Raw genomic sequence first — 26,423 nt, 5'->3', positions numbered from 1 at the left:
TTTCTTACTTTTCCAAGAGGTTCGGCATACACACCAAGAAATGCAAATGCACTTTAAGAGTAACAGAGGATGTGCTATTACGATAAAGTCGGGAAATTTGCACCCACCAAGTGATTTTGATTGATACAGGACAGTATAGTTGTAGGTCTTTGGTAGAGGTTGTTGTCTTTCAGTGCACAGCAAGTGCGTGCGATATTCTTCTAATATGTTGCTATCTTCTTCTCCTAATATTAATTACATCTTTCTCTGCTGAAATGCATGGGATCAATGTCAAACAGCCATGCCGCATTTTCCAGGTTCACTTGCATTGGCTATAATAGCCGCTTCATTATCCAGCAAAGACGTAGGCGAGAAAAAGAGATGCAGTTTTTAAAATCTTAGTACACATAGTTCCTCAAGTGTGAAAAAAAAACATTCAAACAAAAATTTCATTTCTCAAAGGATAAAAATGGATGTCCACAAACAGGATCTTTAGTTGCAAATAGTAGTATGGCAAAAATGCCGCCAATTCGAATTCTGGCCTTGAGTTGTTTGGTTCCTAACAGCTTTATTGACTGGCTTTGGATGATTCAGATACTTTGTAAATGGTTCCCAAAGACCAATACAGTCAAACCCGCATATATTGAGTTCTCAAAGGAACTAGAATTAGTTTGAATTAGTTCTCCACGTGTGGATATGTTGATTATCACCAGCTTTGCATAGGACAGCAACTTCTTCCGTTTTACGGCAGCCATCGCATTGACAAAGGGAGCGGAGACACAAACGGAGACCCCGCACAACGGGTGCAGCGCCGAGGAATTGTGGTAGAAAGCACGTGATGGCAAGCGGTAGTTTCTATTCACTCCGCGTGGAGCCTTGTTAATCGTACCGTTCATTCTCCCAAATGCATGCGAGAAAGTCCCCTTCTGTGAGGAAAAGTGAACTTGCGAGGGAAAACCAACTTCTTGAGGCATTTCACGCTGCCCGATGTTCGATATATCAAGTCTTCCGGCTATTTTCGTTCGATGTAGCTGTAGATTTTCCTGTGCGTTGGCGTTAAGACGTCATGTTTGAGAATAGTTCAGTATAAAAGATAATTTGATTTACCAGAGTTGGATATAGTTAGGTTTGACTGTAGCATAACTTTTGTCCACACTACTTTGTGTGGAAACAAAATATAAATGGCAAAACTTTAAGCAGTTAGGCGTAAGCAGCTGCACACCGCGCAAGCTGCCCACAACCACCATTTTTTGTTTGCACACGAGCCCCTAATGTTTACTTCTGCTGCGCACTCTTGGAATATGGGTAAAGGACACTCTGCGTGACAAAGGCGCAAGTTTTCAATGACACTGAGCAGTTTGCTGCCATGTAATTTGCCCAAGAAGTCATGTCTATGAACTTTGATAGCAAAGAGGATAGTGCGTGCCATTGAGGGCCTTTCTTTCTTTTTATTTTTTTTTTATTTTGCTGCAGTATTAATGGTAACCACTGTGTTGCCAGTGTGGCAACTGACCAAAATAATCCATACATGCTATAAGAAGCAGCACAGCTTGGAACTGAATTACGCATTGAATCATACAATGCCATTAACTTTCATTCTCTTTTTTGACGCATGTTGCAAAGCAGCGAGCGACGTCGGCAGTCTCGTTTTTCTACTGAAGGATCGCAGAAAGCTCGGGGAGAGGTCTCTCAGGTTTGTTGTCCTATGGCTTATTACATCAAGGTCTCTCTTTCTTTTTCTACAGTAAAAGGTTGTTAATTCGGATTTCACGGGACCGGAAAAAATGTCCGAATGATCCGAATTCCGAATTATTGAAAGCATCAAGAAAACAATAAACAAATGTCTATTGCGTCAATACACTTTCATTTTCTTGATGAATACATAAATCCTGTACATACTTTGCATAAGAGCAGTGCAAAAGCCGCACTTTTCACCACTTGCGACTTTTTTTCACCATGCGACCGCAGCTCAAGACCTTCCTGTCCTAACTAACCCGAAACGTGCTAACCCAAAGTTCACTCGTAATGTTACCGTCGTTATTGTACAGTTCGTGCTGATGATGATGGCGATACAGACTGCACTGCTTCGTTTCAGTTGTCCGCGAATGCCGTTTTCGCTCCTTTGCGGCGCACAATTGCGGCGCTTCGCACATAGCGCGTTCCAAGAATCGGCCGAATTAACTGGATTGCGGCCAAATATGACCGAACTAACAAGAGTTTGATGCCATTGGACAATACATAGGCTTGCAGGGACCAGGGAACGTGTCTGAATTATCCAATTTTTCCGAATTAACAGGTATCGAATTAACGAGCTTTTACTGTACCATCTAAAATGTTTTCATTTCTTTTCGGGAACATCGACAGCCATACTCGGATTATTCATTGGTGAGCTCATCGAATTTACCTGAAAGGAGCGCAGACCTTGAAAATGATCACATTCCTTCACTAAAAATTTGTCATGATAACAAGACCATTGCTAGTTTTCTAACACACAGTTGTAAGGATGCCTCAGAATTGCAGTTCAGGAGCTTTTCCTTCGAAGTAGATTCATTTTCCACAAGCTAGGTGAAGTCTCAAAATCTGTGCACCACGATTGTGAAAGTGGTGGCTGTTGCACTTCAGGAGGCATTTCTGCGAACAGTAATATATCTACTATTATGGCAGTTTTGCAGGTACTAATGCAGTCTTGTGTATTGGTGTAGTTTGCATGACCTGGCACTTGTAAGTTGACATTGCCTGCTACATTCCAGGATGATATCCTGACTATACTCAAGAACACTGGAGACCTGTTCTGCAGGGAATCTGAAGAACTGTGGTAAATAAACATCATTCAAATTCTTACTTTTTGCTAATGCTCCATTCTTAATCTGCCAGTAGGCTTTAAAAGAGTATGCATTTGAGCTTCTTGGTACGTTGTCATAGTGAAAAGGTCCCGTCAGGCAGAGCGCATCTGCCTTTTGCCCTTGTATCCAAGACATTTTTTTCCCTTTGTCTGAAATAAAGAGCTAAACTGAAACTATACTAAAAGGACAGCGCGATGAAAAAACACAAGACCAAATAGGACCAGTGCTGACTACCAACAGGTGCATTTTTGCTTCACAAATGTATATGCATTCTGGAAAGGGAAAGACAGGAGGAGTAAGGAAAGATTTTTTTCTCACCCATGCGTAGGTGCCCTAACTTGTCAAAGAACGTGCAACACTCAACTGCAGGGATACTCAATCTCTTTGGTGGTTAGTGCAATTGATGGAGAGCTGATACACGAATGACATGCAAAATGTATGGCAAAGGCTTCATAAACCTCGTGGACACTGTTATCTCGGTAGCTGCACGAAATGCACGTCTGGTGGGAATTTGGGGTGCAACCACGCTCGGCACACTGTATTGACAAATTCCGCTGTGCTAACCGCGCTGTTTTTTTTTTCAACATGTTCCAGTAGACTGTCGGCAACCCTGGTGAAGGCCATCTCTAGTCACATTTCATTAATTCAGCTGGCAGCAAAATAGGGAAGCAGGTTTTGTTGTCTCACGTGACACCAGTGCAGTCTTAAAAATGGCATTTGACTTTTATTGACGTGATGTTATTCAGACATGTGCGGCTGCCTTTTGAAATTTTTTGGCATGTCCGAACTAAACAGGTCAAACTAGACTGCCAGTTTAGAAATACACGAACTGTACAGCCATATGGACAGCCTGTGAGAGCGTACGGGAACTAATTTTATTTAAAATGGGAAAAATGAGGAGAACGGAGAAGCCAGACTGAAACACCAACTAGCGGCAAGTGACAGTTGAATTTTCCACATTAGCAGTTGCCAAGCTACCACGTGTGCCGTCCACGTTTTTGGTTTCGTGTGTGTGTGCTAGACATGGGTGTGAGTGTTCGTTGGCATGGAACCACTCAATGTAGATGAAACATCCTTTTGACTGTAGGCTAGTTTTTGGTTCACTTGGTTTCATTTCTCTTTCCTTTATTATTCTTTTTTGTTTCATTTAAAAAATAACATTTAATTTACCCATGCTTCCTCTGGCTGCATAATCTCTTTGCTTCACATGTTTCTGTACTCACCGTGGTATTTTAGTGGCTTAGCTGTTGAGCTACTAAGCACGAGGACACGAGTTTGATTCCCAGCCACAGTGGCTGCATTCGTATGTTGGCGAAGTACAAAATCACTTGTCCACTTAGATTTAGGCGCATGTCATGTGGTTTGGCATGTAAAAGGCCAGAATTGGTTGTAACTAACAGGACTACATCCCCTTATTCTGCTCAGTGAACATTTGCAATTGTATCGTTGAGAAAGAAAAGCATCCGTCGTAGTGTTAAACACTTGACTGGCACTGAGTACAAATTCTTCTGTATTAAAGTTTCAGTGTAAATGTATCAAACAGTATTACAACTATAACTTTCCCTTTCCCTTTTCCTTTCGTTTCAAAATGCTATTCAGCGGTCACAGCAACCTGCAGTATTTTAAAGGGACCCTGAAACTGTTTTGAAGATTTTTACAAACACATCGATCCGGTAAAGCAAGCCCTAGGAATCATTTGCAGACCAATTTAAGCTTTGTGCGGCAACTGTATAATTTATTACAAGACTATAAACATGTGAATCGTTACAGATCGCAGTGGCTCAGCCAAATGAGTTTTCAACTTCTCGCGCCCTTTCTACATAGCATTGTTCCATGTTACGTAGCACCAGCGACCGATGTGATTGAATATTGTCGCGGTTATAAAACACGGGGGCTTTATTTAGAAAGGCATACGGCGTGTCGTACTCCAAGATAGCGCTGAAGGCGTGCAGCCGCCAAGAACGTCTTCTTTTTCAGTCTTTTCCGCTGCGCCTCTCGAGCGCACCGGTTGTCTTCCTTGTCGTCGCCAGCGTATAGACAGACACAAATATGGACGCGGCATTACCCTCCCTCCAGAGCGAGCATCGTCTCGATGCTCACGAAGTAGCAGTTGATGCGCAGTTAGCGAGTGGGCGGTCACATCACTCAGAAAAGTACGGCTTCATGCGTACCACGTGCACTGTCCCAGGCACATGCTGGCGGCGCTTTGAACAAGAAGAGCCGTCAGGGACGACTTCGTACGTGACGTCGCTAAGGCGGCGCAGAACCTTGTAGGGTCCGAACTATCGGCGCAGAAGTTTCTCCGAGAGGCCTCGTCGTCGTACAGGGAACCAAACCCAGACTCTTTCCCCGGGCTTAAAGGTGACGAATCGATGGCGGAGATTGTACCGTTGAGCGTCAAGTTCTTGCTGGCTAGTTATTCTGACGCGGGCAAGCTGTCTTGCTTCCTCGGCGCGCTCAGTGAAATCTGCGGCGTCCGTCTCTGAATCACAGTCATGAGGCAGCATAGCATCAAGCATCGTAGTTACGTCTCTGCCATGAATTAGTGCAAACGGTGTCATTTTCGTTGTTTGCTGGCGTGCCGTATTATACGCGAATGTGACGTACGGCAAAATCCTGTCCCAATTCTTGTGTTCCACGTCGACGTACATGCAAAGCATGTCGGCGATAGTCTTGTTCAGTCGTTCCGTAAGTCCATTTGTTTGTGGGTGATAAGCTGTCGTCTTCCTATGCGCTGTACCACTGAGCGTAAGCACAGTGCGCAACAGCTCGGCTGTAAACGCGGTACCTTTGTCTGTTATCACGACCGCGGGAGCACCATGTCTCAGCACGATGTTCTCAATGAAGAACCGGGCTGCTTCAGCTGCAGTGCCGCTCGGAATCGCCTTGGTCTCGGCGTATCGGGTGAGGTAGTCCGTCGCCACTATAACCCATTTGTTACCGCTGTCCGATGTTGGAAATGGGCCTAAAAGGTCCATGCCAATTTGAGCAAACGGAGTTTCCGGTACTGGAACGGGGTGTAATAGCCCAGCGGGTTTGACCGGTGGTACCTTGCGCCGCTGACAGTCAATGCATGTTCGCACGTAATGCTTCACCTCCACTGCTATTCTTGGCCAGTATTATTTTTCTTTGATACGTGTCAATGTTCTTGTTAAACCGAGGTGGCCCGACGTGGCTTCGTCATGACAGGCTTGCAAAATTTCTTTGCGGAGGATTTCCGGAACTACCAGCAGATAGCTTTTGCCTGTTGACGAGAAATTCTTCTTATATAGAATTCCGTTACGCAAGCAGAATGCTGATAAATTTCTCGAAAACACTCTCGGCGCATTCGTGGCTCGTCCATTCAAGAAGTCGATTAGTGAGTTGAGCTCCGGATCGTCTTGCTGTTGCCGGGAGATGACAGCCGCATCGACAACTCCTAAAAAGCCTGCGCATTCATCATCCTCTGGGCTCAGTTGTTTAATTGGTGATCTTGACAGGCAATCGGCATCTAAGTGCTGCCTTCCCGACTTGAAGACTACGGTCATGTCGTACTCTTGAAGCCGTAAGCTCCAGCGTGCCAAACGTCCAGACGGGTCTTTCATGTTGGTCAACCAACACAGGGAGTGGTGGTCGCTTACCACTTGGAAAGCGCGGCCATATAAATACGGGCGAAACTTTGCAACTGCCCAAACGACAGCCAGACACTCCTTCTCAGTTGTTGAGTAGTTGGACTCAGCACGGGACAAGGTTCTGCTAGCGTAGGCAACTACTCTCTCCGCACCATCTTGGCACTGAACAAGAACAGCGCCGAGGCCCACATTGCTGGCGTCTGTATGGATGGCTGTTGGTGCATCCTCATCGAAGTGAGCGAGTACGGGCGGACTTTGTAGACGCTGCCGCAACTCGTTGAACGACGCTTCTTGCTCTTCGCCCCATACAAACACAACATCTTCCCTTGTGAGCCGTGTGAGTGGAGAGGCGATGTGCGCAAAGTCCGCTATAAATCGCCGGTAATAGGCACAAAGACCCAGGAAACGTCGGACCGCCTTCTTATCTACAGGCCTTGCGAACTTTGCGACGGCTGCAGTTTTATCTGGGTCCGGCTTAACACCTTCCTGACTGACCACATGCCCCAGGAACTGGAGTTCTTCGAAGCCGAAGTGGCATTTTTCTGGTTTCAATGTGAGTCCTGCGGACCGTATGGCTTGAAGGACAGACAGCAGCCGTTTTAGGTGTTCTTCAAACGTTGCCGAAAAAACAATCACGTCGTCAAGGTACACAAGACACGTTTTCCATTTCAGACCGGACAGAACGGTATCCATGAGCCTTTGAAACGTGGCTGGGGCCGAGCATAAGCCGAAAGGGAGGACTTTGAATTCATAAAGCCCGTCAGGCGTCACGAATGCGGTCTTTTCTCGGTCACGCTCATCTACTTCTATTTGCCAGTATCCACTTTTAAGGTCCATTGACGAGAAGTAGCGCGCATGCCGTAGCCTGTCCAAAGAGTCGTCGATCCGTGGCAGCGGATAAACATCTTTCTTCGTAACGTTGTTGAGCTTACGATAGTCAATGCAGAAATGCAAGCTGCCATCTTTCTTTTTCACGAGCACCACCGGTGATGCCCAGGGGCTTTTTGATGGTTGGATCACATCATCCTCTAGCATCTTCTTGACCTGCTGCTGTATGACCTCACGTTCTTTCTGAGCGACGCGATATGGGTTCTGTCGGATGGGCCTTGCTGTCTCTTCCGTGATTATACGGTGTTTAGTCAGCGGCGTTTGACCCACTCGTGACGTCGAGGAAAAGCAGTCCTTGAACCGGCCAAGAAGTTCCATAAGACGACATCTTTCAGTGGGCGTTAACCTTGGGCCGATGTCGACATCTGGTGCCTGCGGTGCTGTACGAGCCGTTGCTTCCCCTTGCATAGCAAGGCAGTCGTAAGAGTAGTCGAGTTCCTCGAGGTATGCCACAGCAGTGCCTTTACCAATGTGCCGGCGCTCGTTCGTAAAATTGGTAAGTAGCACCTCCGTACGGCCATCAACTAAGCTGACGATGCCGCGAGCGATGGCAACGCCTTGACGGAAGAGAAGGGCAGTTACACGTTCGGCTATGGCGTCTTCATTACACTGCACGCTGCAACTGACGGAAACAAGGCTACATGACAGCGGCGGCACGCAGACGTCTTCGTCTGCCACACGTAACGCCCTGGGGTCTTGGCCTGCGTCCGAGGTCACGGGATTGTCAGAGGCAAATGTTATAACGCCTTCACGTATGTTGACAATGGCGCCGTACTCCCTTAAGAAGTCCATTCCTAGTATTAGAGGCTTGCAGCACTCCGGTAGGATCACGAATGAGGCTACAAAAGCTCTATTCCCGATCGTGAGTCTTGCTGTACATTTGCCTGAAGGCGTCATTACCTGGCCTCCAGCATTTCGAATATAAGGGCCCGTCCATTCCGTTCTGACTTTCTTGAGTTCGCCTGCCAGTCGCTCACTTATAATAGAAAAGTCTGCGCCAGTACCGACTAAGGCCGTCACTTCAAGCCCATCAATTGTCACGGTGAGGTCGGCAGTCACAGTTTTCTCGGCGTAATCTTCTTGTTCGTCGTTCTCTTGTTTCGGCAACAATGGGGGATTTTCGGCAATTCGAGGACCTGCAACCTTCCCCCCAGAGGTCGCTGCTTTCAGTTTCCCCGCCGTGGGCTGGGAGACCGACCTCTAACGGCGTCAGCAAAACTACGGCGGCTCGGTGAAGCAAAATGAGCCGGGGATGGTGAGCGCGTCCGGAAGGTGGCGGAGCTCTCCTGCCGGCCAGCCAGGTCGTCGTCGATGGGGGCGCGGCTTTCACAAAACTGTCGGCGCGTAGCAGCAGGTGCACTTCCGCGGTACCCAGCTGGACGATGGGGGCAAAAACGGTAAATGTGCCCTGGCTCTCCACAATTGTAGCACAGTGGCCGACGATCCGCAGTGCGCCATATATCTGTCTTACGCAGTTGAGGTCGCCTTATGGGATCCTGCTGGGCCCAGGCTGCAACAGGTGGTGGTTGGCGGTACTGCGGCGCGGGCATGGGCAACGGTCGACGAACAGTGTCTGCATAGCTGTATGCGTCCGGCTGGTACGATAGTTCTGGAGCCAATGGACGACGTACAGCGTCACCGTAGGTATATGTGTTGGGCTGGCACGACGCATCAGGGTATTGCTCGGGAGAGGCAAACGCTTGCCGAAGTTCCTGGCGGACGACTTCAGCGACGGATGCAACCGTGAACTCCTGCTGCTGCGGCGATTGCGACGGCGATGTGCATCTTGCGTTCTCCTTTGCAATCTCCTCGCGCACGATCTGTCGAATGAGTAAGCGTAGAGAACACTCATCGGTCGCAGTGAGTGCTGCGGCACCTGCAGGTGCACCGGTGGCTCGGCGATCGCATTGATGGTACCGTTGCTGCAGCGCCCGCTCTATTGCGGTGGCTTCCCTGATAAACTCGTCGACTGTTGTCGGCGGATTGCGCACGAGACCAACAAACAGCTGTTCTCTGACGCCTCTCATGAGATGGCTTAGCTTCTTAGCCTCGGACATGTTGGGGTCAGCGCGGTGGAACAAACGCACCATATCCTCGGCAAACATGGCGACGCCTTCATGTAGCTGTTGGATGCGTGACTCAAGAAGGCGTTGTGCGTTTTCACGTCGGTCTGTGTTGCCGAAGGTCTCGCGTAACCGACGGCAAAACTCGTCCCATGTTGTCAGTGTTGCCTCGCGGTTTATGAACCACGTCTTCGCACCGTCTTCAAGGGCAAAGTATACGTGGAAGAGCTTCTCGTCGGGGCTCCAGTGGTTCGACTTTGCTACCCGTTCAAACTCCTCAAGCCAGTCTTCCGCATCTTCGTTCGGGCGGCCGTGAAATGGTTCGGGAATCCGAAGATTCTGGACCATTACCTGCGTAGGGCTCCTTGAAAACGCCATTTCTTAAGCAGGGGTGGCTGTCGGCAGTGGGGGTCCTTGTAAAAGGCCAAATTCTGGTCTCAGACCTTGCAGGCGACGGCTTGAGCGGTGTACAGGCGTCTCCACGCGTGGCGGTCTCGTGGGGCTGGATGCAGGGCTGCTCACAGGAGTACCGATCATGAGGCGATGGTACCCAGCTCCTCCACCAGTGTCGCGGTTATAAAACACGGGGGCTTTATTTAGAAAGGCGTACGGCTTGTCGTACTCCAAGATAGCGCTGAAGGCGTGCAGCCGCCAAGAACGTCTTCTTTTTCAGTCTTTTCCGCTGCGCCTCTCGAGCGCACCGGTTGTCTTCCTTGTCGTCGCCAGCGTATAGACAGACACAAATATGGACGCGGCAATATGTTCAGTCTACATCATTGAACCTCAAGTGGGCAGCGAGCGTCGTTTGCCTGCTTTGCAATGTGCTCTGTGGTGACATGAGCTGCGTGACAGTGTTTATCTCGAGGTTTCTTTACTCGGACTCAGTGAATCGCTCTAGCTGAGTTGTGTGCCACAAATCAAGCGATTGGTGACTTGTAAAGCTGCGTCATCGTGTAAGGCTTGTAAAGCATCTGGCGGCGGGCGGAGTCACAGTGAGCGCTGGGCTCTCGCTATTCGGTCAACATCAGGATCTATGCATCTGCGGCTGTAACTTCGTCCTCGAGAACACAACCACATGGCCCGAGTTTACGCTAATCGGTGATCGTTGTCAAGTACTTTTTTGTTTGTCCGCATGCCTTTGCATATTGTCGCCGTACTGGAGAATAAAACAAGAACGGTTGGTAGTGTGGCGGCATCTGGTGGAGCAGATCTCAACTATGTGTGCTCTGTGTCTGTTGCCCGACAGCGCGCGCTGCAAAGGGCACTCGACGGAGCTCAACTCGTTCAGTGTGCTGCAGTTGCCAGCGAAACCTGGGTGTTTCACGAGTTTATGAGGCAAAGCAGTGGCGAGAAGGAGGGTATAACTAGAATTGCTCGTAGCTGCCTTGACACACAGTGCATCACTTAATTCGTGGTGTGAATGATTTGATAATGTAGCCTAAATGCAGACAAAATTTCATAATAGTTTCAGCGTCCCTTTAAGGTTTCGTACGCAAACCATGGTGGTCAGGCTCCACTGCCACTGACTCCCCCTCCCCTTTTTTCCCCCATTAAACTACTGACCTCTGCTTCCTCGAATAGGCTGTAAGCGATCAATGTCTGTAAAGGTCATTCATGTATTGGCATCACTGTTACAGGACATGTCTTCAGGACTTTAAGAAAGGCAACACTGCAGAATCGCCAGAAACTCCCTTGAAACAGTCCATTAAGGTAAGTGAGCAGTGACGTTGGTATAAGTTCCGTCAATCTTGTAAGTATATTTGCAAGTGTGTGTCACTGTCACTGTTAAACATTCATTGTTGGTCACAGAGTTAATTGCACAGTGTTAAAGAGAATCGGTTACTGGGCTGGTTGGCTGAAAATTAGAGCTGTGCGAATAGCAAAATTTTGGGTGCGAAGCGAATTCGAATAATAAAGATTGAGTGCGAATCGAATCGAATAATTTTCGAATAATTTTCGAATATTTCTCAAACATTTTTCGAATACTTCAAAGTGAAATTACAGAAAAAAGTTGCAGAGAACCTCTAAGTATGTTCTCATGAGATAGCAACATGGAAGTGTTTCTTTTTGCTAGGTTGATGAAGCGCTGGCGGGGTGGTGTTTCATAGTTGTCTTATCAAGAATGAGGCAATGTAGAGGCCGACTTGTATTTATGTACATGATTTGGTGCAACCAAAGTGTTGCCGACAACACTTTACATGTGATAGGCAAAGATGCCATTTCCTCAGCCTCTCCTCCTCTTTCAACTTCTGTGGAAGCCCAAATAATGTGGCGGACAACGGTGTGCGCCCTTCAAGTCCGGAGTTCCAAATCTGCCTCGTAGACATCGATATATAAGAACATCTGAAATTTTGGATGCTAAAAAGCTTCGGCTTCCGATTTTTCGGACTTCCTGCCCAAATTTCAGGTCCAAAACAGCATTAATTGAGCCCCCACCTCTGCCACATCTTTGATCTCCAAGTTGGAACCAGCGTTTTCTTGAGCTAATACATTGGCGACCGTAGCGGAACTTGAAAGGCAGCTTTGCCGCAATACCGGGGTGTGATGAGGTGAAGCATATTGAAAATCTAGGGACCACTTCCAATTGGATGTTGACTTTGTCTTGGCTAAATTCGACCGTAAAGGAGCTTGAAAGGCAGCTTTGCCGCAATACGAGGATGTAATGAGGTGGAGCATATTGAAAATTTGAAGGGGTCACTTTTAATCGTACGTTGACTGTATTTGTTTTTCGGAAGTTCGAATAGTTCGAATAGTAAAATTCTAGTGCGAATCGAATCGAATAGCAAACACTATTCGAAAAATATTCAAAATTTCGAATATTCGCACACCCCTACTGAAAATACATGGTTTATCTGAACTAAGCGCACAGACGAAGACTGAAAAGGAAGGACAACAGGACAAGTGCTTACTTGCAATTTTTTGAAGTAGCAATCGGCTAACACATGAGATGACTGAAGCTTTTCATATAAGAAAGAGGAGACCAGTGTGTCAGCCATCCTTCAGTTTTCCTACATGAGGAGTTTGCTTTCCTTGATAGTTTTTCTTGATAGTTTATTGCCATGGTTAACACAAAATTTTCATGTTTTGCCTGCGAGAATCTTTGTCTTCACGCGCACATGTCGGTCAGTTCTTTATATTTATATGCTTTGTTGTTAAAATCTTTCAATTGCAAGTAAACTCTTGTCCTGTTGTAAGTGCTTGTCCTTTTTTGTCTTCGTCTGTGTGCGCTTACTTGAGTTAAACCATGCACACAATGTTAGTCACACATGAGGAGAGACATTAAAAGTATTAACATATAGTGATGTGCTTTAGGTATATTTCTTTTGTAGATCTAGCTTCCTTTGAGTCTTGCCTTAAAAAAAAAAAGCTATTTTCTCAGTGTGTGGTGTAATTTCTTCTCACCGATATGGGTAGTACTAGTGTGTGTGCATCTGTGTGTAAGAGAGAGAGAGATGACTCATGCATGGCTTTTCTGTCAGGTCTTCATTTCTGCTGTTAAAGTAGCACAATAATAATGCATAGGTATCTTTGTCATGAATGTCGCACGATTTGTACGTAACTTGCTGTTTTGACCATATGAAACCAAGAGGTAATGAAGGAAAGGATAATGTAGAGGGTAGTTTGTAGTTGATAAAGGGAAATGAAAGTTTACGAGAAAATATGCTGCAGGTGGGATATGAACCCCGAACTGCCGCGTTACATGCGTGGTACACTACCAGTTGTGCTTCAACAAAGTACTAGCCATGTTACAAAATAATGGCTTCAAAATATCAAATAAAAAAAGTGTTCACTACCCTGTTTTCTTTTACAGCAACTTGCTGTCACAAGTGCAGACATAAAGGTGTCACATGAGCATCTGTGTACTGAACAAAATTTTCTTGTGTGTATGTATTATACACGTTTTCAAGTGTTTGGACTTTGGCTACATTTTTCATCGTTATTTGCATGTCATTAAATTTTTTCTGTTTGTATTTCTAAATTTGGTCCTCAAGGAAATTATTGTGAATAGAGGGGTTCAAATGTGTATACATGCACATAAGTATACGTGTGATGGCTTTCGGCACACCTCACCAGTTCAGCACCACATAATTCATGCAGCAATATTGCACTTGACTTCCACGGTGGACAAGTTTGACTCAAGGCTGCTCATGGTTTCTTCTGTATCATTGTTAGTTGCTTCATGCGGTTTCTAAAAAATTTCTCATTTTTTTAACTGCTTAAAGCTTTTCATTGTTCTTCTGTCTCTAATAAAAGATCAATGCATTCCACTTTGCAGTACTGGATGAAGCTTGTTGAAACACTACAGAGTTCCTGCAGCACGCAGGGAAATGTAAAAACACGGTGAGAAAACATTGAACTCTTCATGCTTAGTGCGTTACTGTGCCAGCACTATTCTTTGCCTTGTGTTCCGTCACATAGACTAGTTGCAAAAGGTGTCATGAATATGCAGTAGCCAAATACCACATATAGGATTTTTGTCTGGAAATGGGGTTTTGCAAACTTCATACAAAATGAAGGTTATATGTGCGCATGCGAGTGCATCTGAGATAAGTGATACCGTGTACATTAAATGAGGCTGTGATGTACTGCTAGATTTAATAACTTTAAAGCACCTCAGCTGATCAAAATTTATCTGAAGCCCTTCACTACTGTTGCCTTGAAGTCGTACTGTGATTTTGGTGTGCAGAGCTTTAGAAGTTAATTTTTAGTTTGTATTTGTTTCCGTGTATTTTAGACACTGACGATGCAGCTTGAGCAAAACGACTGGTGCTCTTGGGCAGAGATTATCAGATTATACGCAGTATACAAACAAGGCAAGCGTGCCGTATGAGTTTCTGTTACATTTTTAATAACTATTATCAAGGGGACCCTCACGTGGTAAAAAAATTGATCTACAATCTTATAACGTGTGTTATTTATGCTGCTTGCTAAATTCGTGCTTTATTGGTAGAGGAAGCAAACTCTACCAGGGCTACGGATAATTTTGTCTACTTGGGGTTCCTTAACGTGGACTAACATTACACAACACACAGATGTCCTTCCGTTTCGCCTCCATCGAAATGCAGCACCGGCCACTGAGATAGTTGTCTCCCGTCTCAGTATAGTTGAGTGCCCTAATCACTGAGCCAGATCAGCAGGGGTTCTCAGGCTTTGATCACACTCTGGAAGTAACAACAGTCATAGAACAAAGCCTCATTTCGTGCGTCCACTCTCTAAAAAAAATGACTCAACACGAAAGTGTTTTATACCAGGGTCCACCATGAATTGATGCAAGTCATTTCAGTTGGGAAACTGACATCAAAGAAGCACACACGCGTAGTTCACAAAGAAACTCGGGAAAAAAAAACGTTTAACTCGGTTGCCTGACCAAAGAATCCAGCCTCCGACTCCACAGCTTTCCAGCATGGAAGCCTGATGCACTGACCACTATGCCACATACTTCTTGTGTATTCAGATGCGTGTTCACCTGCAACTTGCAACAAGTTGCTTAGTCTACTTTCATTCTTGCTCTTCCTGCTGTTTTATGCAATTAATTTAGTGTTGCTGATTTCCCCCATATTTTCGCTGGCTTCATTGTATGCTGGCTTCATGTGATTGTAACCAACAGAAAAGCGAGTTCTCTATTTCCCTATGCTTTACTATGTATGACTTTCAGCTTTCTTAGGGGCCAGCTGGGCTCATAACATAGAGGATGCACTTCTCTTGCAGACAAGGTAGGAGGCTGAGTTCAGAGTGGACACCGGAGGACTCTTCCTTTAAAGAAGAGATGTTGTCGCTCAGGGACAGAGGTCGCGATCAAATAAAACGCCAGATGCAGAGTCTCCGTCGGCAGAAGCGAATGGAAGAAGAGTTGCAGCAAGACATCGTAAGTGCAGTCGCGTCAACTTATACTTCCGTGTCTCTTGAAATGCATGCTCTTTAGCAGTCTTGGAATTTCATGTTTCTACAGCATGTATTGGTAACGTTTATAATAACTGTCAAAGAGTGCTTTGAGGTGGGCATATATTTTTGTGGGTAAAAGTGGTTTGTAAGCAGCAGACTGCCGAGGAAAATTGCTAGAGCTGGGCAATTTACTGCGTGTCACAGCACTTGCTCCCCCCCACCCCCCACCCCTCTCTTCGTAACTCACGCCTGAAATTAATAAATATTAAGCTCGCGTATGAATGCTAGTGCTTTGAAGTATGTGTGAATCGACGGGAGTTTAAACGGGAGCCAACATAAGGCTGATATTAATGCTGAAGTTGTGTAGATAGAACCATAGGTCGGCAAAAAAGTGTGAAGCTCACTCAGACTCACTCAAGAAATATATTTTTCGCTTAGGACTCGCTCAGGCTCATCAAACTTTTCCTCAACTGGACCCGCTTAAACTTGCACTCACCAAAATTTTTCTCAGCCAGACTCGCTCGGAATCAAATTCATCAAAATATTACTCACCCGGACTCGCTGAGACTCACGGCTCGATGCGAGTCTGAATGAGTCGACTCATGAGTGATTTTGCCAACCTATGATGGCAAGTGGGCTAGCCACGGAAGCAATGGCCATCTCACTAGCCACTGCCAGCAAAGGTGCTGCTTCGCTTTGATGGTGACCCTTTGTCACATGGCACATGGCTTGAAAGGTGCATGTGCAGACAACTTCATGTCCTGTTGGCCGTAAAAGCTTGCAGGATCTGCAGCGCGTGGCGGAGCGATGGAAAACTCGGTGTTGCTGGAGTCACGACTTTTATGTTATTATAAATTGCTCATTCATGCCAAAGTTAGCAAGTATTCACTAGTTACTGAGCTGTGCTTATGCAAACATGCAGGACATTCTTGACAAGCTAGCCAAAGAGCTTGAGGACAGAAACATGGATGTCATCTATAAAATGCGTGAGAAGCATGTACATGTAAGTGGAGTGTTTTATACATGTGCTCTCATCAAAGTGATTCACAGTTCTTGACCTTTGCATTGGTACAGGCTTAATTGGGATAAAGTTATCAATCTGTGGATTGTTTGCATGCTTCTAGCCATTTCACCCGTTAGACGGGTTAGTCCACACGTCATTTCTTCAATGTGCTTAATGTCATCCTGTTGTCTTACAAAAAGGAATGGCCCTGCCCAAAGGCATGTTGGCATATGTTGGTTATTACTTCGAGTTCAGGTATGCATGACATTCTGTAGATGTGCTCGGGTAGCTCAAGCTGTTTGGGCTGCCTCGTTTCACCATGCTCTTGGAGGTGCATCAACCACAGAGACCTTTTGTAGCACAGTTTTCAGCCAGTGGAAGTGCTAAACGTAGCTCATCACGGCGCATGGTGGTAAGGGAGCTAGGCCTCATCCAAAAGTTCCAAGCATAATGGCCCTGGGCATGAAATGTTAGCGAGGGGAGGTACAAGGGGCAGGCACAAGACAAAAAATAAGTACTACACAAATATTACACGGTATCTAGGGGATAATGTGCACCATGAAAGCTTTGAAAATTTCCCTTTTGTCTATATCACAAAGTTTGTGGAATGCACATGTCCTTGAATGCTGGAGTGCATAGGCATTAGTGACAATGATCAGCCAAATCTCCTCTTGCTGCCTGCACTTTGATGGCTGCACACTGCTTTTGTTTGTTTTTTGTCATTAATGCACATTCCTGTCTGCCCTAGGCATACCTGCAGGGGCGTAGCCAGGGATGGGGGAAGGAGGTTGGGGGGTTCAACCCCCCCCCCCCCCCGAAATTTTTCAGTTTTGCTTGCGTATATATACACGTGCACATACAAACGCACGCACGAACATACATAAAGTATGGTTACCCCCCCGCCCCCCCGAAAAAAATTCCTGGCTATGCCCCTGCATACCTACCTGCTCATGATTTTGGCACACAAACTCCAGACTTCAGTTTTTATTTAAATACCTGCCAGCATAGTATATTTTTGTCTCGGCACTTTTTCTTGCATGAAATAAATGTCTGAAACCTCGAAGCGAAAGAAAAAATACTGCAAAATATCAAAACAGCAGAAGTTATTGACAGCAATACTGGCTTCTGCCAATCAGTTGTTTTTGGTATCTTGGAGGTGAATGCATTACAACGTCATAACGTATTGGGAGACTGTTGCTGCTGTCACTGAGGCTGCCGCATGTGAGGGCAGTAGGAAGACTGTCTTGCATATATTTTGCAAGGAACAATTTCCTCACCTTATTTTTCCGCAAATAGTGCTGCTGACCTCGCTGTCATGTGTTCATTCTTGACCACGGTGACTGCATTTCAGCGAGGGCAAGATGCAAACACTCGTACGCTTTGATTCTGCATGGTTTGCTACAATGTGCCAAAGTGTGATCTCGGCACTTATAACCCCGAAGTTGCTACGCGATGTTGGTGAATTTGGCTGTGCAATGACATCGTAATAATAACACTGATGTAAGGGGCAGCATTTAGATGTCCTTGTGTGTATACTGTACACAGGGCAAAACGACGGCTGCCAAGGAGCACCAGCGGCTACTGTTGAAAGTGAAAGACCTTCACACGAGTCTACAAGCATGGAATGTGAAAGCGCGGGACAGTCTCTTTTCTTCCAATGTGCGCATAGCTGATGAGAGGCCGCCAGCCTACACTGGTGGCTCGGCAAAATGCCGAGATGTGATTATCCAGGAAGCCCTCAACTCTCTTGACAACATCCAAACACAAAAGGGCGATGTTGGCATGTCAGGTGAGGCACAACGTATACTTCATTTCATACTTCAGTTGAATCCGTATGTACGGTATATTTTGTACGATTTCTGTGCTCCGTACGGCCTGCATACTGAATTGTTGTAGGAGCAGAAGCCTTTGTCATGTCACATGGCCTTTAGCTTCTGCTGCTTTTGTATAGTAAACAGGAGAAATCAATTTAATTCACTACTTGGGAGGAATGCTGTGGAAGTTGCACAAGGAGAAAATCATAAGTCTTATTCGGCACATTTGCAGCACTGTTGTGTTGGATTTACAGTGCTTTGTTCAGTACCATATTTTCTGGTGTATACAGCGCTTTTTTTTACATTTATCTAACATCTTATACAACGCATGTCCTATATGCGAAAGTCATGCGCACTGGCACAAGCAACGTATGGTTTTTTTTTTTTCATGAGTACTATAATCTGCACATGGCAGCATTTGGAAGAAAGCAAATATTGCTTCAACAGTGGAGCGACCATGATGACAGATGTCAGCTCATGCCATGTGAGCAGCATGGCTGCCACGGCAAGGTCTATTTTTGTCACTTGTACTGTCTTGCTCTTACTGCTGCCACAGTAATTTAGAAAAATGCGGCAATACTTTTCACTGTTGTAATGTCCACCATGTACTCATTGGTTGTGTCATAATCATTTTCCATGTGCATTGCCTTAGCAGGGTGCATATACAGTCAACTCTCACTGCAAGACACTGCACTAATCCAGCAGGAAAGATCCGTTATATTTGAACTTCATTCAGTCTGAAATTGGAGCTGCAGTACATTTGCGAATGGCAGAACCTAACGTATACCTGCACCTAGTTCTTGAATACTAGAACCCATATCAAACTGCTAAAATGGTAAATTGAAAGTCTGTAAACAATAGCAGATTCGCATGGTAATCTACACGCTAGTGGCACATGCAGCACCTTGTTCACCATTATTCGGATGCTGGTCAGCAAGAAACGGCAGTTTCTCCACGTAAAAGCAAGATTTTTCTATTGTTGAAAAAAGTCAGTTTCGCCGCAACGGCGAAGCAATGAATACGATAGCAATAAATTGGAATGTAACGCGAAGAACGAAAAGCAGCTCAAAATCGCCAGCGCGTCGCTCGAGCCCAAAGGACGCACGAAAATAACGCACACAGGACGAGCGCGAACTAATGTGTCACAGCTCGACACTTGAAGCGCACTGTTCAAACATAACTCAGGACGCACAAAACGAACGAACAGGTACACACAGGACGAGTGCGAACTAATTGTCACAGTTGTTACTTATTTCTTTTTGAACAGCGCGCTCCTTTCGAAAATGCGGCCACTGCAGCGAGCGAAGTGACCTTCGTGCCCCCCGCTCCACCCCACCGGCCGCCCCTTCTTTCCTCGAGATAAGCGCATGAAAGCGACCACGCCCTGTAGGGCAAAGAGCAACGGCGTTCGCAGGAGCGGGGCAACGATCTTTAAAGCGCACCACGCGTGCACTTCGCGCCATCTATGTGGTGACTAAGAAAGCATGCTGAAGTAAATGGTGTATATAAACAGCTTGCCGTTAGCAGGCTGGAAGACGGCATTGTTCGTGGCCTAACCGGGTAACTCCGCGCGTTGCGAAACGAGAGGTCGCCCGTTCGATTCCGTGCGTCGGAATGTTTTTCTGAATTATTTTTATTTGTGGCTTTTATATATATATACACACATATACATATACAGTGCATGGCAGCGGCGACGGGGACGGCAAAAATCAGCCGAGACTGTCCATATACATAATTGCTGTCGCAATAAAAAATGTCCAAGCGATATTGAGCCCTTGCGGCTGGTTTCTTGTTGTCCTGCCGGCCAGCCTGAGCACACTACTGATTAGAGCACTGCACGGGCTTGGGCTTGGCATTGGCATGGGCTTGGCTTGGGCCTGGGCTTGGCTTGGGCTTGGCTTGGGCCTGGGCGTTCACTACGAAGCTTAGCTAGGACCTGTGCATGCACAATTGGGCCTTACCCGGGCATGCTGCAGGAAATTTGTGGATGATGAGGATTATTATTGGTACCTTGCCCTTTGTAGCGGGGGATCAGATGGAAAATCCGGTGGGCACGTGCATCTATATGTCTCCTTAGCCACACTGGTGTCACAGCAGTTAAGCTGTTGCACTGCTAAGCTCAATTCCCAGCAGCAGTGAGCAGTGGCCACATTTCGATGGGGGTGAAATGGAAGAATGCCAGTGTATGTAGATTTAGGTGCATATTAAAGGGACACTAAAGGCAAATATTAAGTCGACGTTGATTGTTGAAATAGCGGTCCTGAAACCTCGTAGTGCTGCTTTTGTGCCAAGGAAGTGCTTATTTTGAAATAAAATCACGTTTTTAGTGGTCCGCATCGCGTTAGCGCGCTTCAAATCTCCCGCCTGAAAATACGACTTTCATACGTCTCTGCTGCCGTGCCCAACATTGCCCGCTTTTACTGCGCGGCCGCCGACACAGTAGCAGCCGAGCGGAAGTAGCGGGACCCACAGTAACAGGGGCGTAGCCAGAAATTTTTTTCGGGGGGGGTTCAACCATACTTTATGTATGTTCGTGTGTGCGTTTGTATGTGTGTGTGCCTATATACGCAAGCAAAACTGAAAAATTTCGGGGGGGGTTTGAACCCCCCCAACCCCCCCCTTGGCTACGCGCCTGCACAGTAACAACAACGGCGCTGCGGCAAAGACTTGCTCGGATGGGCACATTCAAAGCCTTCACCAAGTTGCGGTTGGTCTCATAATCCTCAGTACGAAAGTGCGAGCACACACGCAGAGGTTTTGACTGTTTAGCACACTGGAGCAATGACATGGCACGTTCATTCCGCGGCACCCAGTGAAAAGACACACCGGTTTCCTTGCTGCAGCACTGGCGTTGTGCACTATTCGGGCATCCGGCAATATCACACGCATGCGGCATTTTGTCGAACTTTCTGTCAGAGCGACTTTCACGAGCGCGCAAAACACGCACGGCAGTACGCGATCCCGAAACTACCACTGAGACGGGCGAGGCGCTGTTCGGCGAAAACGGAACCTTTGAACCACACGCGCCGTTCCCCATGGCAACGCCACGGAGGTTTTGTTTTCCATGAATCAAGCGGAAACGAACAAACAGCATTTTATTACGTCTTTTGATGCTCGGAATGTTCTTTTTTTACTGCTGCTAGTTTGATTAATAGTGATTTATTATAGGCCGACTTACATACGTCATCGGGATCACTTCGAAAATGTCCCACTCGTGGCGCTCATCACGTGATACATTTAGCTTAATTCCTCGGTAAGTAGGGCACTGCTGTTGATAATATTGCCGTTTTAGAAGTTGTCATACATTGGGCTTTCACTCTGACATAAATTGTTATTTGCCTTTAGTGTCCCTTTAAGTAGAACATCGGTCCTGCGCACCAGAAACTTCTTTTTACAGAGCCGATCCAAATGAGCCCAAATTCAAAGCGTTGGTATACTGCCCCCCAGAAACATTGTCACTTGACGCTGCAGATGCGAATGAGTCTCAGTACCGAAAGCTGGTCCTGCGCGGCAGAAACTTATTTTCTTTGCGCTGATGTGAATGAGTGTAGATTCAGAACGTTGCTCCTGCCCGCCAGAAACTTCGTTTCTAGACACTTGTGCGAATAAATTCAGGTTCAGAATGTTGGTGCTGCGTGCCCGAAACACCGTTTCTTGATGTTTCTGCGAATGAATGCAGGATGCAACAGGGTCATGCAAACATACTAAATATTAGAAGTGGCAATGTGAAAGTCAAGCAAACACGGTCCAAAAGTCTATAAGACGCAGTGTGAAAAAAAAAAAGTTTGAAATTATGGGGTTTTACATACCAGAAACACCGCCGATTTTTTAGAGGGGCGTTTGATCTGAACGAAATTGATTTGGGTGTATTTACGATATAAAAAAAGGAAGCCTTTGGAAATACTGATTCTTCGATTTTCGAAAGGGTCATCTGATTTGCATGAAATGTATCATGGGTGCATCTCTGAGCAAAAAGCTAAGCCTATTGCCTTTAGAAATACGGTATTTTTCGATATTTGAAAGGGTAGACCAATGTGAATGAAATGAATCTCGAGTGCATTTCTGATCAAACAAGCAAGACTCAGGATTAATTCTGACCACCTGGGGTTCTTTGACGTGCACCTAAGTCTACGTACATGGATGTTCTTAGAGAACAATCTGCGCATAAAGTCAAAATAAGTAGTTATATCATGGTTTTGTATATGATACCATACCCGAGAATATAAATGCGATGCATGAAAAATTTACTATAAAAGTATGCTAACAATGAAACGTAGCAGGAAAATGCTTTTAATGTAATGTGCACAACAAACACGAAAAGCTGATAAAAGCAAACCCTGGCCATTCTCTATTATGCTTTTGTCGACACTTCACATAGGAAATTTTAATGGCTACACAAATTTCTTTGAAGAGGCTCTTTAATAATTTGTTTCGGCTAGATAAAGTAGCTTCAAGTTATACACTCAAACCTCATTATAACAAAGTCACATCTGCCACGAAAATAACTTCGTTATATCCGAAAATTCGTTATAAACGCTTATTTGTAACACTATCTATGATAAGACTATTCTTCATTTACTTCGTTATAACCGATGATTCGTTATATCCGTGTTCGTTATATCGAGGTTTGAGTGTTATGTGGTTTCTTTGTTTGACACAACCTTAATGAAAACCAGCAGATAATGAAATAAAGGAAGGTATAGGGGATGTTAATTGTACTGTTCTAACTGCATTGTGGTAATTATAACATAAATGTGAAGAAAGTAAAGTGGACAAAAAGACAACTTGCTGCTGGCAGGGACCGAACCTGCAGTTTTTGGATGATCCGTCCGATGCTCTACCAATTGAGCTACGGTGACAGTTGTTCTCTCGTCCACTTTATCGGGTATTTATGTGCATGCAAACCTGGAAATGTTGGTCAGCACCGCTTGTAGCCGTGACAGCAAGTGTGGAACACTCTTTTTTGTCAGCTATCGAAAAACCGTTGAATCCAGGTAACTATTGAACGAAATCGGTCAATGACTGTTGTCAGTCCCTCCTACTAGGTCCTGCCTGCTGTGCATTTTTGTTCACGGGAAAGCTACCGATTTTTGGCTGTCTTGGAAATGAAACTGTAAATCCCTGCTGCGTTCAGTGCAATAGTATCTGGCTAAAATGTTCAAAAGAACCTTCACTACAGATTGCTGGTGTTTTCTGGTGATGTTCAAAAAGTGTTGCAGACTTGTAAAGGTGCACTTCATAACCTTTTTTATTATTCACTAGTAGAAATTACAAATTTTAAACACAAAGAAATAGCAGGAACATATCTGCTTAGTAGGAAAGCAGTGTTAGAATCCCTTCAGGATTATCAATCCCCATAATATGCATTGTCACTTCAGTTGTCATCCTCATGACCTTGGGCTGAAGAGTAAGGCTGTTTACCAGAATACCAATATATCTGAAAACACAAGTGTCAAAATTGGCGTTTGTCTAAAGATTTTGACTAAGCGGGCATGACTTCACAACTGATAAATTTCACAATATTGACATACTGGTGGAAAGCAGTTGTGGAACATGCTAAAAAGTGGCATTCACTGTGTGTTCAGCAATGTACTAAAGTTTGAATCTGTTGGAGTTACTGCCAAGAATTGTTTTAACATCGTCCCTTAAGCCTCTTACTAACACTCATATACTTCTTTTTGCCACTGCAAATTTTTGTTTTTAGAATGTCCAAGTATTTGGTATTTCGGGCAGTCACCACGTACTCTGATTAATCCTCTGGCTACTGTATATGAGAGGGTTCCAAAGGTGAACGGAATAGCACTGCCCTGGACGAAGGCGCTGTAGTACGCATTTGTCCCAATCGGCGAGCTTCATGCAACTTCTTTCACGTTCATGCATCCGGTGGCTTTTCTTTGGAAGGTTTTCTCCGGGTACACTGACTTTCTTTAAAATGTGAAATCACTTTCACACACTCCTTGCTTTTTGTGATGGCTGATTTAAGTGAACAGTATGTAGGTGTGGAATTTTGTTTTGGGGTCATAAGAATGGCACTACTCGTCAAAACTAACAACCTAGGAAAGAAAGTGAGGGTCACTTTGGAGCTGTTCTTTCAAAGCACGGCTTTCTTCCATTATACTACCATTTTGCTCATTTGTAAAAATTTTGGGCACCCATTTCTCAGTAACCCTTCACATTCCCAAATCTCCTGTTAAAATTTGCTGAACCGAGCTGCAAGACATACCAGGTAACTTCTCTGACTCTTCAATGGTCTGCCGTCAGTCTTCAAGCACAAGTGCACAAGATTTTTTCATTTTCATACGTCAAGGAAGATGATGAACGTGTAGAACAGTTTCTTGTGAATCATTTCCTTTCTTTTTTTACTCTGGTAGTCACTCATACCCTTGAGTATTTCCCATAGCAGCGTACTTGTAAGCAATGTTTACCATCGAAACAGCTTCCAAAACATTTTTCTGGAGCAAGAGACAAAAGTTCACAGCCATACGCTCTTCACTTAAATCGGCCATTACAAAAAAACTAGGGGCTTGTAATTAATTTCATGAAGAAAAGTCACACTACTGAGATAGAACCATTCTGGGAAAAGGCACCGGACGCAACGAACTCGAGAAGAGTTGCGCATCGCTCAACTAGCTGGAGAATTGCGTAATATGACAGCTCCACACAGCACATCACTATTCTGGTTACTTTTGGGTACCCCCTTTGTAGCATTACCTTGTAAAGGTGACCACCTTGAAGTAGAATAAATAATGCATGTCATGCACATATTTGCACCGTGTCATGAACTTCGTATTGCAACATATGGGTATTTAATGGGATAAATGTAAAAAAATATTAACACTTCTGAAGATTTTGAATATGCTAGTGCAACTGGAGATTTTGTCATCTGATAAGCGATAGGGCCCTTTAGTGATTTATTTTCTCCCGTATTATTTTTGTTGTCTTGCTATTTATACTAGGTGAGCTGTGAACCAAAGTGTGGCTGTGGTTTCTGTAGCATGGCTAAGCTTTTTTCTCTGCCTACTTTTTTTTTTTAACTACAATGTGGGAGCTGTGCCGGTGCAATTCCTCATGCCTTAAATGCCAACTACTGCACCTGTCTTCCTAGTGGTGGCACTTCTCCCAATACAGCGTACAGTACCAGATTTTTCGGGTCGCAGCTAAGGCCGCACCAAGTTGTTCAAACGTGAAAGACAATGCTTAGTCATGATAGTTGATGCCCTCCCACTGTACAGCATTATTTCTGCACCAAATACATACTCTGTCTAAGCACTTCTTCTTTTCCTATTTCTTGGCAGAAGTCGCCAACAAACTTGAAATGGCTGAAGGAGCTGTCAGTACTGCAAAGTGTTTTGTGGAGAGTGACCCTGCTTCAGAGGGATTAGAAGTTCGGCGTTCTGTGGAAGCACTGTGCGTACCTACTCCTCTTTTTTTTTCTTCTCGCCCGTATTGTTTGAAGATATAACATGTGTGCATGATTTTTTCCTCTCTCTCTCTCCTCTCAGGTTGGAACAAGACCAACTTTTTGTGGAACTCCAAACAAAAATTGAGGGTCGAACCTTTGAGGAGTGGGTGCCAGAAGCCATTGAGCTACTTGCCGAGAGGCTTCACCATGAAGGCGCTTCACAAAATTGATTGCTCTGCGAAAAAGAACAGCAGCTGCCCCTGAGTCTTGTTTTTGTTGAAAATGTTTATTTAGTAAATGGTTGCAACTTCACTTACTGGCATTGACCATTTAGGGAGGAAGAGGGAAGGAAAACTTGAACACCATGATTAGCAGTCTGCAGACAAAGGTGTCTGCCTTATAGAGGTACTCCAAGAGAGATTCCAGGACTCTCCTGCGCTGTGGCTACCCTTTTGGCCTCGTTCCTTGCTGGCAACTTTGCAAACGGAGGGTTGCAATTTGCGCATAACTCTGGGTTGATGCTTCGTGAAAGCTGCAGCTCTCATTTTATTGTAGTGCCTAAAAGAGTCATTTGTAAATGTGTCCAATTCTCCAGTGCCACAATTGTTCTTTTTCTAAAAGAATGCCTGATGTGGTTCTTGAGGAGGTGAATATGATGCCATCCTCCTCCAAGACAACATCAGGTGCTTTTTTTACAAAAGAGAATTGTGGTGCTGGGGAGAGTCTCTCAAATGTTGGAACCATTGTCCTCTCACCACCGCTCTGAAATATCCACTCACACTTGCTGCCTCTCTAGAAGCCATTCATGCAAAAAAGAATGTAGCACATCTTTTATGCCATCTATGAGGATATCAAACTTACTTAAATGCACAAAAAAAAAACTTTGACTGCAGATGAAGCAACTTTCAAAGTATAACCAAATTTGAAATGGGGGACC

The 26,423-nt window shown here is 45.2% G+C and overlaps 1 protein-coding gene across 3 annotated transcripts in view; it reads left to right on the top strand.

The window, feature by feature from the left end:
• Positions 1 to 25,798, top strand: part of LOC119404927 (uncharacterized) — a 92,696-nt gene extending 66,898 nt beyond the window's left edge. For 2 of the 3 annotated variants that reach the window (XM_049419121.1, XM_049419122.1), the window contains exons 15-23: positions 1,603 to 1,672; positions 2,730 to 2,794; positions 11,022 to 11,094; positions 13,661 to 13,725; positions 15,094 to 15,250; positions 16,190 to 16,270; positions 17,816 to 18,059; positions 25,380 to 25,491; positions 25,587 to 25,798. In XM_049419121.1, coding sequence (XP_049275078.1) covers positions 1,603 to 1,672; positions 2,730 to 2,794; positions 11,022 to 11,094; positions 13,661 to 13,725; positions 15,094 to 15,250; positions 16,190 to 16,270; positions 17,816 to 18,059; positions 25,380 to 25,491; positions 25,587 to 25,716 — 997 coding nt within the window. In that variant the 3' untranslated portion in view covers positions 25,717 to 25,798. The remainder of the gene's footprint in view (positions 1 to 1,602; positions 1,673 to 2,729; positions 2,795 to 11,021; positions 11,095 to 13,660; positions 13,726 to 15,093; positions 15,251 to 16,189; positions 16,271 to 17,815; positions 18,060 to 25,379; positions 25,492 to 25,586) is intronic. The other variant, XM_049419123.1, reaches the window with a different exon arrangement.
• Positions 25,799 to 26,423: the final 625 nt, after the last annotated feature.

Source organism: Rhipicephalus sanguineus, chromosome 9 (genome assembly GCF_013339695.2).
Source record: "Rhipicephalus sanguineus isolate Rsan-2018 chromosome 9, BIME_Rsan_1.4, whole genome shotgun sequence".
In the NCBI taxonomy this organism is placed as follows: Eukaryota; Metazoa; Arthropoda; class Arachnida; order Ixodida; family Ixodidae; genus Rhipicephalus; species Rhipicephalus sanguineus.
Note: the sequence above shows the minus strand (reverse complement) of the source record. Positions and strands in the feature narration are given on the sequence as shown.